Source organism: Haliaeetus leucocephalus, unplaced genomic scaffold (assembly GCF_000737465.1).
Source record: "Haliaeetus leucocephalus isolate CR32 unplaced genomic scaffold, Haliaeetus_leucocephalus-4.0 Scaffold175, whole genome shotgun sequence".
Classification (NCBI taxonomy): Eukaryota; Metazoa; Chordata; class Aves; order Accipitriformes; family Accipitridae; genus Haliaeetus; species Haliaeetus leucocephalus.
In genome coordinates, this window is record NW_010972611.1 from 1,182,156 (window position 1) to 1,197,433 (window position 15,278).

Sequence of the window (15,278 nt, forward strand, 5' to 3'; positions counted from 1 at the left end):
CAGTGCATAGGGCAGACCAGGATCTGTCCTGCCTGGTACCTAGCCAGTGGCTGTTGGGACGGGGCAGCACCGGGGATGCATTCAGGATGAAACGTCATGGTGAAGCAAAACCCTCGGGTGTCCTGGCAGGGCTCTCCTTCCTAATCGTCCTTATTTGCCCAGGCCTAATTCATAAATCAGCAGGCGCGAGTAATTTCCCCAGGAGAGCATTTAGACGGGAGATTGAATGAGTAATTTACTGGGAACATTAAGACAGCACCAGATAACTTATTTATGAGAACTTTTTGACAGATCTGCCACTCAATAATTTATGCCACGCAGCATTTAGTCAGGGTCACCAGTAAATAATTCACTTATTATAAACTATAGAAGGTTTTATGAAATGCTGAATTATTATCTCGCACTGGATTCGGGGCCGTAAATATGAAACCGATGATGTCCCAGTAACAGAGGTGTCCCTGCATCAGGTGTGCTGAGACCTGACACTGCTGCACGCTCAGTGCAGGGGCTGCACCAGGATGTGTTTTGGTCCTGCCGGGTGCCAGGGAGCTGCCGGGCACCCCATGGGCTGCGGTGGCCTCTGGAAGGAATAGGCATTGCCGCTTTTGGGGGCAGCTGCTTGTGCAACAAATGAGGAAACTGGGTTTCACTTTGCATTCTTGAGGGGCCCTTATTAGAGTAATCTTGGCTTTCCCTGGCTGGGGAAACGGAGGCAGAGGAGCCACCGCACCCGGAGCCCCGAATATGGGTTCATCGCTGCCATGGGGACGATCCCTGCAGAGTGGTGATGCTGAGGGGCTCAGACCCCGCTCTCAGCCCCACTGAGACCTCATCCCCCAGCTAGGTGCCTTTGTCCCTGGTCACGATGTCAACAGTGGCTACCAGCATCAGCAGTAGCCCGAAGACGGTGGCCATGAGATACCCCTTCACCACACAGCAGTAGTCCTGCACCCTGCATGCCTCTGGCCCACCGCTGCTGCCTCGGGGCTGCCCCCCACCTGTGCCTTGTGTCCCGGTATCTCCTGCATCAGGCTCGGTCACTCCCTGAGGTCCCACAGTGCTCCTGCTCTGTCCTCCCGTGTCACTGGTCCCGGCTGGCATCATAGGCAAGCCACCTATGGGCACAGGGCACGGCATGAGCCGTGGGGCCAGCGGCTGTTTTGGGGACCAGGGACCAACCCCCACCTTGGGGGCAGTCTGGGTGTCACCGAGGCTGGGTGCAGTGGGTGTAGCAGATCAGTGCAGGCACCGAAAGAGGAAGGGGAATTTCTCCACTGACCATGCTCATCCTGGGCTCCTCTGCCTGGTCAAGGGGGAGATGTCATGGGATGGGTGGGCTCAGGGCTGGGGGCCTTACACAGTGGGAGCCCACCCCCATGGGGACATGCCCAGGGTGGACTGAACCCAAGCCTGGTCCCCACAACCTTCCTCCCTCCATCCTTGGACTTACCATGAACCCTCAATGAGTAGGAAAAGGTCTTTAGTTTGGTGGGGTCAGACAAGGTGTCCATGACCACCTCATACTTTCCGTTGTCCCCCAGCTTCAGTGGTCTGATCTTCAGTGACAGGTTGATGGGGTGGATGAACTGCCGGCCACAGAACCTGGGCACGTAGTCTACGGTGAACCTCTTCTGCTTGGGCTTGGCCTCAGTGATGTGGGTCCCCTGGGACCTCCAGCTGACCCGCGTGATATCCACAAAAAAGGGGTGCAGGGCCGGGAAGGACAGGGACTGTCCCTTCAGCCCCTTCAGCAGCTTGAGATCGCAACAGAGACACAGACCTGCAAGGCACCAGGTGCCACGAGACGGCTGGGGGGGGGACATGACCACAGCAGTGGTGATTGTAAGGGCAAGGGTGGTCTTCACCCCCCCACCCCAAAAACAAGCACCCCAAAACCCTGAAAGCATCTCAGGGTGCTCCAGCCCACCTGCCCCAGCATCCCAGCCCTGCCTGTGGCAAACTGCCCACCCCAGCTCCAGGAGCATCCTTACCCCCATCTGCCGCTAGCAGCATGCAGCAAAGAAGTGTGACCCTGGCTCTGACCATGTCCCCTCCTTGCGTGGGGCTGGCTGGGGGGGGCTGAGCAGATGCTGTGGCCCCCAACACATGGGGCTGAGCCCCCCCACAGGGCAAGGAACCCCAACGGGGCTGGTGACAACGCTGGCAGAGAGGGATTGCACAAGGCTTGCTACCAGGAAGGACGTGGGTTTTTGTGGGGCGAGGGAAGTGGTGACTTGGTGGATGGGACGGGCTTCATGGAGGACGTGGTGGCAGCTGGTGTTTGCCAGGATGTACCAGGGCCTGACTCTGCCCCAGGACAGGCAGGAGAGCAAGGGGCTGCTCCCACTTCACCACTGTCTTGTGCGGATGATGAATAACCTGGCAGAGGTGATGGGACCAGAGGCAGAGGGGAGGCAGAGGTTTAAGATCCTGCTTGCTGGGCGTGACCGGCCTGGTGGGGCACAGGCAGAGCTGGGGCTGGGGTCCTTTCCCTGCGCATCCCGGCCCTTTTCCCACTGGAACCAGCAGGGGCTGCCCCCCAGGACAGGTGAATTTTAGCTGGGGCTGGGGGATGCTCAGGTGCTCTATAAAATGCTCTGGGTGGAAAGCTGCTTTCCCCTGGATGCAGTCCCATCCTCCATCCCTGTCCCATTCAAAAAGCGAAGGTTTCCACCCAGTTATCGCTTTCTCAAGTGATTTGGGATCAGCGTATGGAACCAGGGCTCAGCTCCTGTGGGATGGATGCTGGGGGTGGGGGTGGGGGGTCAGGGACCCCCATCCAGGGCCAGGCCTAGGCCCCCCAGGGACAAGCCCAGCCTGGCTGCCACCGAGTGCGGTCGCATGCTGCCACCTCTCGGGCAGAGCCACACTCCGGCCTGGGAGAGAGTATTTTGGTTAAAAAAAAAAAAAAAAAAAAAAGTGGCTTTTCCTCCCTCCGTGGTTTAGAAGCGGAGTGCAGGTGGAATGCTGCGGGGATGGGCTGCAGGCCCATTAAAACAGAAAAAGCATTTAAAACCTGCCTGTCTGAGAAGTGTGTGTGGGGCTGTGGGGGTCCCCATGGGGACCCTGACAGTGGCATCCGTGTAAAAGCTTCATACAGGATGGCCGCCCACTTCCTGCTCCCATCCTGCAGCTGGTTTGGCCGTACCGGCTGCGTTCCTGAACACCGGAGGGATGCTGGAACCAGGAAAGCAGCCACGCGTCCCCGAGCCGTCACCATCACGCGAGCAGCTCTGCCTGTGCAGCCCCCCCCCCCCAGCCCTCTGCCGCCCTCCTCGCCTGCGCATCTCCTGGGCCAAATTTAGCTGGAAGGGGAATGAGAAACCGCGGATGATGCGCTGAATAAAAACACCCTCTGCAATGCGGTGCTTCAAGTATGCAGCATCTTCCCTTCCTCCTCAACATGGTCTGTGAAAGATGGTAAATGTTCCCCTTTCATTCCCTTCCCCCCTTTTTTCCCCCCTCTCGCGCTCCCTGGGCAAAGCTCTTCCAGCCCAAGGAAGGTCCCCTTGATGTAAATTGTTCCCTACATGTTGAATGGAGCCGCAGACAAAAGCTCTAATTAATCGGCTCAGCCCCTTTGCTGGAGCGGAGGTTTTCAACCTTGCAAAACGCTGCTTTTCCCTTTGTAGCCTTAATTAGTTTTTTTGCTCCTCTGCCTGCAAGGGGGAGGAAGGGGCCGTGGGAGCCAGCGCGTCCCACGTCACCGCCGGGGCACCGCATGGGGAGGGAAAGCCCCGTCTCTGTCTGGGCTTGTGGGGTCAGGCCGTACCTCAGTTTCCCCCACCGGCGGAGTTGAAGCCATTGCACTGTGGTCACTGCCGGGTGATGGAGCGGGGACCCATTGGCTTGTGCATCCTTGGATGGGCATGCTGGTGGGTTTCAGGCTTGCAGGAACCCGCTCCAGCTGCTGGAGAGGCTGAGCTGATCCCATCTCTCTCTGATCCCCGTGCCACAGCCTTTTTCCAAGACTTTTGCTGGGAATCTGCCCTTTTCCCACCTGTTTGCCCAGTTCCCAGCAGAACCAGCCAACGGCCCCTTCTCAGGGTGGCTGTTTTGCAGCGGGGACCCCTGCTCCCCAACTCATCCCATGCATCACCCAGTTCCCAGCCACGGTTTCCCTGCCGGCATCCAACCCGGCATTGGAACCGGGGAATGGCTCAGGGCCACTGCAGAGGCAATGAGCTTACCATAAGGTGATTAGTGGCGCGGATCAGAGGGCAGAAGCAGACGCCGGGGTGATCGGATTAGGGGCCGCTGGCCCTGGTGCCTCTTGCTCTCTTCCAGCGGCACTGCGGCTGCCTGCAACCCACTGGCCCCGAATGATGCTGCTGGGCAGGGGATGGTGTGGACATTGGGGAAGCCTGGCCTCAGCAGGGCTGTGCTGGGCTTGGGCATCCCTGATATCCCAAGGAAAAGCCGAGAGTGCTGCTGGATCCTAGCAAAACCAGTCTCAGGACAAGCTCATTAACATCTACCAGCGATTTAACGAGGTGGTATCTGTTGGCCAGGGCTAGATAAGGGACAAACAAACTGCTGCTGTGCCCAGATAACATGATACTCCTTCCACAAGGCGCTCCATCCGCAGTTTATCTAAACGCGTCAGATCTGGAGTAAAGATATTTGGGAGAGGGAATAAACCTCTGGCGATGAGTGGGTGATACGCCGAGCTGCTTCGTTAAAGGATGGGAAGGAGAGTTAACGCAAGGCTGGGGTGGGGTAATGCTCCTCAGTCCCCACATCCCGATCCCATCAGGACAGCTCCATCCCAGAGCGAGGAGTCTGGCAGGACGCCAGGGAGGCGAGTGTGTCCCTGTTTGCTCAAAACCGGAGGGAGAACACCACCCCTGGGGTCTCTTCTGGGGTGGGGGGAAGCTTTGCCCTGGGCTGTTGGAGGGGAGCCTCATCTTTTGGGGTGAAAACCCCTGCAGCCAATTTGATCTGTCCTCTCCACAGAACAGCCCAGAACTTGTTCACGAATCCAAAATACAGAATAGTGGGGGGAAAAAAAAGCAGCAGATTTTTCTTTAATCCATGCTCATGCGGGTTAACAGCTCTCTGTGGTTAAAAGCAGCTCATTTGTTGGGGAGTTTTGAGGCCTGATGTGATGCACAAAGCGGGGTGGGGGCTGGTGGCTGCTTTGCAGGCTCCCCCTTTGAGGGGTCCTACCCAGTACCCGAAGAGCCGGGAGCACGGTGGGAAGGGGGTCCCCGCTGCCAGACAAGGACGTGTGTGATGGCCACGGCTGCGACCAGGCTGCCCAGCAGCAGCAGACAGAGGAGCCCTTTCACTCTGCAGTAGGACAAGGAAACACCTGCAAATAGAGACAGAAACTGGGGATGGGGGGGGCATCCCCTGCCCCCCCCAGGGGGCACCGAGGCTGGCTTGGATGCCTGGTTGGATGCACAGGCTCAGAGCACTTGCGGGATCGATCCTGCCACATCCCCACCGCTGCCAGCTACGGTTCACAGCCACGCAGCACCTTCCACGCTAGCTGCGCGCTGCACCGCGGCCCCAGCCCGTGGCTACATCTCCCGCTTACTCGTCCCAAACGGATTTAAGTCCCAAATCTCATTTTGGAGCTGGAGGGGCAGAAACTCCACACACACACACCCTCCCCCAACATTTGTCCCACAAACCTGAGGCCAGAGCTTGGCAGGAAGCTACCGTGATGTTGGTGCTGTCTGCGCTCCAGCTCACCGGGTTGCTCACGTTGCAGCGGCAGATGATGGGGAGTGAATCCCCATGGACCTGCAGGTGCAGCCAGGGCTGGTGCTCCAGGACTCCCTGGGGATCCCCACTGCAGGACCAGCTGTAGGAGACGTTGCCAGCACCAGACACAGTGCAGACCAGTGAGAGGTTGCACCAGCCCTGTTCCCAGTCCAGGACGCGTGTCTCCAGGTGCAGCGAGTGGACGGGCTCTATGGGGACAGAGCTGGTGAGAGGGGACAGGGGGGACAGGCTGACGGGGTGATGGGGACCTGGCTACTCACCCCACACTGACACACGGAAGCACCAGGTATGCAAGCTGCCTGATGTGTCCTCAAATTCTGCCACATAGACCCCACTGTCTGCCATGCTAACCGGGCTGATCTGCAGGGAGAAGGTCTCCTGCTGGAAAACAGCTCTCCCCAAAAAAGTACTGTTGAAGAATAGGACAGTTTTATTCTCCTCAGCCGTCAGGATTCGCTGGTGGTATCCTGCATCCCGTCTCACTCTCCATGTGAACTTTGTCCATCCCTGCGGGGGTTTCTCCGGCTGCAGGTTCAGCACTCCATTGGCAGACACAGCTTGTTCACAGCACCCCAGGCGTCCTAAAGCAGAAAGGGATGAGCGAGTGCTCGCAGCCCTGGGAGATGCTCCATGGCTGGCGAGGGGGCATGGTCACCACCACCACTGTGGAGTCCCACACCCGGCACAGCCCGGCTCTGTCCGTCCCTGGGGATCTGGGGCTCAAAGCCTCCGGCATTGTGCACCTTCAGCCATCCCTTGGTTGCCCCTGGAGCGGCTGAGCACAGTTTGGCAAGCTGTTTTCAGTTCCTCCTTCTCTCTCATCTTCCGCCTCTGCTTACCTTCAGTTGGTAAGAAACAGCAACTCCAAACAGTGCATGTGGGGGTTATTTTCTCCCAATATATATTTGTTATCTAAGGCTAACATAAAGGGGATTCCATTTTCCAAAGACGGGGGAAGTACTGACAAAGCTGTCGCTCACTGCCCTCCCCTGTGCCTCCTACAGCAAGTCAAATCCTCACGAGCAGAGCATTTTTTCCTGGACACGCAGCCTTTTCTTAAAAAAATGGACAATTTTTCATAAAAATTCCTTCTCAATGGCCCAATTTAAGCGATACCTGTAGTGCTGAGGTTTTCTGACACTCAAAAAGAGCCTTTTGCTTTTGGCTTCGGTTTGTGGTTTTTTTTTTTTTTCCTCACCTGACAACCTGAGAGACTACTCTGATCCCATGACAAGCTGTTTGCTTGCTAGTTTGCACAAGGAAAAAAAAACAAAAACCAACCCACAGCCAAGCACTGACCCTGGGCATGCTTTTAAAAGCAGTTTCCCAAGGAACATACCAGCCCCACGTGGATGCCTGGCACAGAGGCTGGACACAACTCATTGCAGCTCCCGTGGCAGATGCTTACCTTGGGCTTGGCAGAGGAAGAAGAGGGAGATGAAGAGGAGAAGGATGACACGCTCCATTGCTGTGCCAGGGAAAGGTGGGAATTGGGGTTGGAGATCGGGGCAGGCACAGGGGGAAGATCAGCCCTCGCTCTGCATCCGCTGCCCCCCACATCTCCTGGGAGCCCCCCGGCTGGGCCGCATTGCTCCCCAACTCCCTGACCACAAGACACAGGGGTTTTTGGGCTGACCACTGCTACCCGATGGGCCGAATCCTGCTGCTCAGGGCTGTCCCTAGCCTGCCGTCAGGATGCTGGACACGTCCGCACATTACAAAGTGCTGCCATGCAGCTCCAAAGTCAAGCTGCAAAAGGAAAGCAAAACCCCCAAAACCTGCCCCCACCCCCTTGGGTAATTAAAATTAGTTTCCTCTGAGGTTTGCAGCCGCCCAGCCCTGTAGCTGAACTTGCCGGGGCAGCCAGCAGCCCAGCCTTCCCCACTGTGTTCTGCCCCACGGAGACTCGGGGTACCCTGGCATCCACACTGGCATCCACCACGGGGGAGGGTTGGGCTTGGGGGCGGGTGTGACAGCGGGGTCAAGAGTAGCAGCATGGAGGATAACACATAGAGGCGGAGGGTGCAAAGGAACCGCAGGCGGGAGAGGAAGTTGCTGCTGGACAGTCGCCAGCTCTGAGGGGTTTTGCACCTCTCTGGCTGCAAGGCAGCTCGCTCGAGTGCCATTTGAAGATGCACAGGCATCGGGATCCCTGGTGCCCACTGGCACCATCGGTGCTGCTCTGCCTGGTGCCGCTGGCTGCGGCCAGCGGCCAAGGTGAGGAAGGGGAACGCGGTGCTGGGCTTGCTGGGAGGATGGGTGCTCACTGGGAGGACGGGGGCTCGCTGCCTGGGTGCTGGCAGCATTTGCAGGCAGGGCAGGAGGGATGCATGGATGGGAAGGCGTTACCGCTGCCTGCCCCGGGGAGCTGGGTGCTGGAGAAAGGCTGACTGTGCTGCTGGTGTGAAGGCATCCACAGGAACTCAGTCTGGGGAGGGCTGCGGGATCACAGGCAGTGAGCCAGGCTTGGGGTCCCTCGGGAGATGGAGTGGGGCTGGGTTGGGGTTTTTTTGGCTTTTCTTCAGTTCTCTGTGTCCAGTCCTGCCCAGAGCAGGTAGAACCAGGACAGCTTTCAGGCAGTGCCAATTCCCCTTCACAGGCATCATTGCTGCTTGCAGCATGCAGGGTTTGCTTGAAAGAAGTCACTTCCCTGACAGAGCTGAGCCCACACCCTGTGGCCAGCCCTGACCTTTCCTGCACCCAGAAATGCAGCTTTTCAAGGCCAGGTCTCTCCACTGAACAAACACGGCACCTTTCCCCCATGATTTCAGTGGAGCTGGTGGTGGCTGAGGGTCTTCTTCCTAAAACCAGCAACTCCTGCATGAGTGGAACAGACAAACGCTCAATTTCGGGGGCCAGCTTGATGCCTGGAGCATCTCCTGGCTGCATTTCTGTATCCCCCATCGTGCCACCCTTCCCTGTTCATGGGGAGAGCAGGCAAGTATCACCTCCACCTTCCCTCTCTCAGCACCCTAAGACACAGCTCCCAACCTCATTGCCCACCCTGATGGTGCAGGGCTGGGGGACACTCGCTGCTCAGGGGTGGCTGCACAGGATGGGGTGTTGCTTGCTTAAAGCAGTAAAGCCCACAGCAGGCACAGGCTCAGCTGAGGTGCAAAACCTCCCTGCAGGTGCTGGCGTGGTTAACCTGTGGCGTGCTGCACCGGCCTGACCCCAGCACTCATGCCAGCTGTAGGCAGTGGGTTACAATCACACCTCCAGGCTGCAGGGTGTGTTTTTGCATCGTTTGTTCCCTGACTCTGCACACCCACTGCCCTAGCACCCTCCCTCCAGGGCAGCTCCAGGAGCCTAGGATGAGGGCATTAAGGTGCCCTTACATCTTTCTTGCAGTTTTAGATGCCTGCAAAGCAGTAATAAGCAATAACCCCTATTTCTTGCAGGCTGTTTAGTACCTGGGGTGGTGGGAAGGGCCCCCTTTGTAATGAGCTGCAGGTCCCAGGTGTGAGCCATCAGGGGTGGGAACTGATAAATAGAGCCTGCGCCTTCATTTCTCCAGGGGAGGATGTTTCTGCCATTGCTTGCTGGCTCGCTCTGGCTGATTGTATTTCTAGATCTGTTGAGTATGGGGATGTCTCCTCTACACCCCAGGGTCTGGTGAGGGCAGGAATCCTCATGCCTGTGGCTTTGCAAAGACAAGGTTTAAGCTGGAGCTGCCTGGGGTCTTTTGGCCGTGCCAGGACATAGCAAAGCTGGTGGCTCCAGAGGTGTCCTCCAAGCACGGCTCAGTGTTCGGACTGCTTGCATGGAGACAAAGCCTTGCCGGGGGCTGTGGGCTGGGTGGGCTAAGCCAGGCTCTGGAGGCTGATGCTTGCCTTGATGGCTGTGCAAGCCGGGCTTTGCTGAGGGCTGCAGGACAGGTGGTTGTGTGGGGCTGTACTGGACAAAGTCTACCCACGGCTGAGGCAGCTCCCGGCACTGCTCTGACCGCATGCAGCCGTGAGAAAGCCATGAGGTTGTGTGCACACTTGGCCCCGGCAGCCGTGGGTGTTCGTTTGTTTTAGGGGCTTTTTTATCTTGCCTCTGCCAGAGCCCTTGACATCCGGGGCTGCACTGAAAAAAAGGGAGGCAAGTACAGAAACTCAAGAAAAAAGGTCCAGCGGGCAAAATTCCTGCTGTTCCCCAGGCTGGATGGGCAAGGAAGGAGCTGAGCCACAAACAAGCAACCAGATGCTATGATTAGAGGGTCTGCAACCATCCCTGCTCAGGGCAGGGCAGAGGCTATTGTGTGAGCATCTGCAATGCATGGCTAGAGCAGCGGCTGCAGACAGACACACAACCAACCTGGGCTGGTGCAGAGCGAAGGGTACCACCATCTTGGGGATGTCGATGGAGAATCAGGCTGAGCTTGCCCCTGAGGAGCAGGAGGGGCTGTGCTGGGGGCACAGGTGGGCTCCAGCAGCTGTGCCTCCTCGCCAGCCATGGAGCATCTCCCAGGGCTGCGAGCACTCGCTCATCCCTTTCTGCTTTAGGACGCCTGGGGTGCTGTGAACAAGCTGTGTCTGCCAACGGAGTGCTGAACCTGCAGCCGGAGAAACCCCCACAGGGATGGACAAAGTTCACATGGAAAGTGAGACGGGATGCAGGATACCACCAGCGAATCCTGACGGCTGAGGAGAATAAAACTGTCCTATTCTTCAACAGTACTTTTTTGGGGAGAGCTGTTTTCCAGCAGGAGACCTTCTCCCTGCAGATCAGCCCGGTTAGCATGGCAGACAGTGGGGTCTATGTGGCAGAATTTGAGGACACATCAGGCAGCTTTACTACCCGGTGCTTCCGTGTGTCAGTGTGGGGTGAGTAGCCAGGTCCCCATCACCCCGTCAGCCTGTCCCCCCGTCCCCTCTCACCAGCTCTGTCCCCATAGAGCCCGTCCACTCGCTGCACCTGGAGACACGCGTCCTGGACTGGGAACAGGGCTGGTGCAACCTCTCACTGGTCTGCACTGTGTCTGGTGCTGGCAACGTCTCCTACAGCTGGTCCTGCAGTGGGGATCCCCAGGGAGTCCTGGAGCACCAGCCCTGGCTGCACCTGCAGGTCCATGGGGATTCACTCCCCATCATCTGCCGCTGCAACGTGAGCAACCCGGTGAGCTGGAGCGCAGACAGCACCAACATCACGGTAGCTTCCTGCCAAGCTCTGGCCTCAGGTTTGTGGGACAAATGTTGGGGGAGGGTGTGTGTGTGTGGAGTTTCTGCCCCTCCAGCTCCAAAATGAGATTTGGGACTTAAATCCGTTTGGGACGAGTAAGCGGGAGATGTAGCCACGGGCTGGGGCCGCGGTGCAGCGCGCAGCTAGCGTGGAAGGTGCTGCGTGGCTGTGAACCGTAGCTGGCAGCGGTGGGGATGTGGCAGGATCGATCCCGCAAGTGCTCTGAGCCTGTGCATCCAACCAGGCATCCAACCCAGCCTCGGTGCCCAGGGGTAATTAGCCAGGTGATTTGTCCTCAGCTCTGCAAAAGCAGGATTTAGGGGGTGTGCAAGCCGCACTGCTTCCAGTCCTCTCTCGGGGCCCTTCATCTCCCTGCCTGGGCCAGTGAAACCGTGGAGGCTGTCGCACTGACGCCAAAATGTGGCCAGCTTCCTCTCCTGGGAAAGAACCGGGGCTGAGGTTTCCTGGCCAGGTCTCTTCCCCTTGTGGTGTGATCTGTGAGCTGTGATGGAGACTGTGTTTAGAAATGGCTCAAGGCTCTGCCCTGCATTGAAGATGTCCCCTTCTCCTTTCCTTCCTCCCCAGGGCATTCCAGCATCATTCCATGGTGGGCAGCGGCTGTGTCCCTGGGGCTGGCACTGGCCATCTCCATAGCCCTCATTGTCACCTGCTACTGGTGGAGAAAGCGAGCAAAGGACCCCCCGGCAGGTTTGTCCCTGGGGTTGGTGCGGTAGCTGGCGGGATGGGCAGCCGTGGGCTTTTGGCTTTGCAGCCCCTGCTCTCCTCCTGACTGCTGTGACACTCCTAACGCTCTCCATGCTGGCCCTGGTGTTCTCCTTCTGTCCTGGGGCTGGTGCCTGATAAGCCACCGGGCACTGTCACCCCCCTGCCAGGTGCTGCACAGGGCACGAAGTCTTTGCCCATCCCTGCTGATGCAGGGTGGTCCAGGTTGATGAGCTAGATGAAGCACCCCAGCAGCCCAAGCATTGGTGCCCAAACCTGGAGGCCTTGTCCCATGGGGTCTAGAGTACTGTTTGGGTTTGGATATTCATTTTATTCTGAGTTGGCCCATCCCTCCCCAGCCCCTGCCAGGTGCCAACAAAGTAAAACCTCTCAGTTGCCAAGGGACCTCTTTCTCCCTCTGCTTTGCTTGAGGGCTGAACCCCCCAGTCTGGGGGCTCTAACATGTCAGCTGTCTTAAACTGACCCTTCAAACTCCCCCAGGACAAGTTGAGCAGATGCTGACTGTCTACGAGGAGGTGGGCAAAGCCCAAACCGGCCGAAACCCTGTAAGTGCTGGGGATGTCCCTGGGCATCCCTTCCCCACACTGTCTGGAGGGATGGAACCTCTGTTTGGAAATGTCTGTCACCCCAGGTTGCATCCTTTAACCAGTCTGGGGTTGCTTTCTCCCCCAGAATGGGACCAGTGAGGCCACCGTGGGAGGAAACACTGTCTACGCTGTCATCTGCACCAAAATGCAGGTAGGGTCAGTCCTGTGCTGGTGAGGGGGGACTGGAGCTGCCTTGTGGGCTTGGCTGTGCAGCCCCTGTGGTGGTTGCATCTATAGCAGCTGTCAAGATGACCCCTTTTGCCCAAAATTTGTTTTTCTTTGCGCATCTTGACCATTTTTCCCTGGCAGGGACCCAGCCACCCTCAGGACCCCCAAAACTACACCATCTACTCCACGGTTCAGCCCACCATGAAGGTGAAGTTGCCCCACTGTGACCCTGGCCCCTCTGCAGCGGCACAGAAACCCAGGTCCTCTCGGTTCATCAACCGGGTGCTGGGTTCACTGTCCTGCTCGTGTGTTGCCTAACAGCAGGTTCTTGCTCTGCTCCACAGTCTTCTCTCCAGAAGAAGAGGCTGAACCCAGCTTTGGTTTCCACCACCTACATAGAGGTAACGGGAACCAGACCAGTGGGAAGACAAGACCTGGGTATCTCCAAAGCTCATCAGCTTTTTGAGGCTGTGGCGTGCTAAACCTCACCCATTTCCTTGCAGGCTATGGGGGATTCTAGAAGCTGGTGTCCCCCGTTGCAGACATCGCCCCTGGGTCCTGCTGGCCACCACCATTCCTAGTGCCCCAGCTGCCTCAGCAAGACCTTCCCTTCCCTACAGGACTCTTCTGGATCACACAGAGACCTCTAGCACCCACCAGGACCCCAACCAGGAAAGCTGGGGGCTTGCTTGGAATGGGAATGGTCAGACGTGGGTTTTTGCAAGGATGCAAACCCCAGCTGTGCCTTGGAGGCTTTCCTGTGAGGGAAGGAGGAAAGACTTGGTGATGGAAACCTGTCTTTGGAGGAGATGGATGTGAAATTGGACAGGCGGGGTTGTGGGGGAAGAGGACACGTGTGATATGTATGTGTTTCGTGCCAGTGTGTGATCTTGTGGGTTTTTATAGGTCTTGACAGGTTTGATAGACCTTGGGAATTTATTTTTAGGCACTAATATAAGCTGGACTGTATGAGGCATTATGGTGCTTGTTTAATTAGCTTAATTGGTTATTTATAGCCCGAAGTGTACCTCGGGCACAGGGAGGAAGTGGGAATTGCCTTGTTTGTGACTTGGGACCCTCTGAAGTGATCAGAATCTCGTGCAGAGATGCACTTTGCAGAATTTCAGCCACATGTGTCGGGTAGGGGAGAGGTGGCCCTGGGCAGGATGGTCCCTACCTGCATTGGCTGGGCTGGGCATGGCCCCAGATGCCCCATGGTGAGCTGAGACCAGAGACGCTGCCATGTCCCTTCCCAACTAAGTTATCCCATGCTCCTACAGCACAAGTGGCCATGGGAGGAGGAGGTGGAGAAAGAAGGGCTCTGGCTTCAAAGATCTTCCCAAAGGCAAGATCAAGGGCTTTTCTTTGGGATGAAAATGAAACGTGGCACTTTAATGGCAGCATGGGGAGCAATGGTGGCTCCACAATGCTCCTCTCCTGCCTAAGTCCCTGGATCAAAATAGCTTTGTGGCTGCTCCCTGTGAAACAAGCGTTAATTGGGATCATTAACCGGAACTGCATTAGGAGGCTGGCACAGGGAGGGAGGGGGTGTCTGGCTGCCACAACAAGGGAATTTAGGGGGCTGGGCTGGCATGGATGGGGACTCAGTCTCAGCATGCTGGCACTGCCACCAGAGCTGGGCTGGTTTACACCATCCCAAACCCTATGCTCTGCTTTTCACGATGTGCAGGTGTCAGTCAAATACTTCTTGCACTGTAAGGGCATTCCCCTCTGCACGTGGCAGGCGGCAGCGGGGCCTGTGGCCAGCTGAATTCAGTGGGAAAAGTTCAGGCATGATGGAGGGGATGGAAATCCTTTAGTGCAGGCGCTGGGGATGTGGTGGCCGTCCTTGCTGGGCTGTGGCTGCCGCCTGGGAGCAGGGGCTAAAGCAGGAGCCACATCTCAGCCCCTTTGCAGCCCAAAACATCTGGTCTCCATGCTCCTGACGGAGCAGAAACACCTGAAGGCGACAGCACAGAGCCTGGGGGCTGCCGCATCCATCAACATGTAGGGCTCCTGCTGAAGCCACGCTCCATCACGGGGCTGTAATTTATGCTAATGACCTGCTTTTGCATATTGGAGATAATTTGCAGCACTTGCTGCAAGCGCTGAGGCAGCACTTTGCTCCCTGCCAGGGAAGTTTGCTTTCCTATCTCCATTCGTTTCTATCAGCATGGTGTAATCAGGCGTGGGGACAAGCCGGTGGGTGCTCGGCACTGCAGTGCCACTGACTCTGTGCCAGTGATCCGGCCATAGCATCATTGCGTGCCTGCTGGTGTGCTTATGCTAACGTCTCCCTGTGCTGACATCGGATCTCCTCTCCGATGGACGGGGACCGCTCAGGGCTGAAATTAAACTGGGTCAGGGCTCAGCGGGTGCTGCTGTCGCCCTTTGTTCACTGCCGGGGTCGGCCACTGTAATCCTCACTCGTGGCTGGGGTGGTGCGTGGGAAGATGCTGGCAGCTGTTTGCCCCCGACGTGGGGGCTGTGCTGGCTTTGCTGCCCCGCATATCCCTCAGCCGGTGCCAAACAAAGGCCCTGAAATGTCTTTCAGAAAGGAATCCAGGCTGTAATTAAAATCATTTTAAGCATCTGCCCTGGTCAGAGGCCAGCACGCTGGGCCGTGGCACGTGCTTTAGCATCAGCAAGTCATCCCTCCCATCTCCTTCCCACCTGCAAACCGGCATCACAGGGACACCCTGAAGGCTGGTGCCAGTGGTCCCCACTCAAGCTGGGGCTGCTCAATGGCATGTCCAGGGGCCAGACCTTCGTGAGGACACAGACCTGGGTTTGCAGGTGGACAAATGGGAACCCTGTGGGTTGGTTACAGCAGCTGTAAAGGGGAGATGTGACCCTTGGCGTCTGCTTTTCATTTACTGT

General features: G+C 57.4%; 2 protein-coding genes across 2 annotated transcripts; one reads left to right on the forward strand and one right to left on the reverse strand.

Annotated features, from left to right (window-relative positions):
- Window positions 1–840: 840 nt before the first annotated feature.
- Window positions 841–7,199, reverse strand: LOC104829755 (natural killer cell receptor 2B4-like). Its single transcript, XM_010564203.1, has 6 exons — window positions 7,142–7,199; window positions 5,994–6,314; window positions 5,640–5,921; window positions 5,177–5,314; window positions 1,451–1,780; window positions 841–1,115 (listed from the first exon to the last, which is right to left on the reverse strand). Exons 1-6 carry the CDS (start codon window positions 7,197–7,199, stop codon window positions 841–843), a joined length of 1,404 nt encoding a protein of 467 aa, XP_010562505.1.
- A 666-nt stretch (window positions 7,200–7,865) lies between these two features.
- On the forward strand, window positions 7,866–12,880 carry LOC104829756 (natural killer cell receptor 2B4-like). Its single transcript, XM_010564204.1, has 8 exons — window positions 7,866–7,950; window positions 10,224–10,544; window positions 10,616–10,897; window positions 11,485–11,607; window positions 12,124–12,188; window positions 12,316–12,381; window positions 12,540–12,680; window positions 12,743–12,880. Exons 1-8 carry the CDS (start codon window positions 7,866–7,868, stop codon window positions 12,878–12,880), a joined length of 1,221 nt encoding a protein of 406 aa, XP_010562506.1.
- Window positions 12,881–15,278: the final 2,398 nt, after the last annotated feature.

What these genes read in the sequence shown, in the direction of transcription:
- LOC104829755 (XM_010564203.1), bottom strand. Translation starts at nt 7,199, where the DNA reads ATGGAGCGTGTCATCCTTCTCCTCTTCATCTCCCTCTTCTTCCTCTGC. An exon ending in CTTCCGTGTGTCAGTGTGGG is followed by an intron (nt 5,922 to 5,993) that starts GTGAGTAGCCAG and finishes CTGTCCCCATAG; the next exon opens with AGCCCGTCCACTCGCTGCAC. An exon ending in CCGTGCTCCCGGCTCTTCGG is followed by an intron (nt 1,781 to 5,176) that starts GTACTGGGTAGG and finishes GGTGCCTTGCAG; the next exon opens with GTCTGTGTCTCTGTTGCGAT.
- LOC104829756 (XM_010564204.1), top strand. Translation starts at nt 7,866, where the DNA reads ATGCACAGGCATCGGGATCCCTGGTGCCCACTGGCACCATCGGTGCTG. An exon ending in CTTCCGTGTGTCAGTGTGGG is followed by an intron (nt 10,545 to 10,615) that starts GTGAGTAGCCAG and finishes CTGTCCCCATAG; the next exon opens with AGCCCGTCCACTCGCTGCAC. An exon ending in CCCAAACCGGCCGAAACCCT is followed by an intron (nt 12,189 to 12,315) that starts GTAAGTGCTGGG and finishes TTTCTCCCCCAG; the next exon opens with AATGGGACCAGTGAGGCCAC.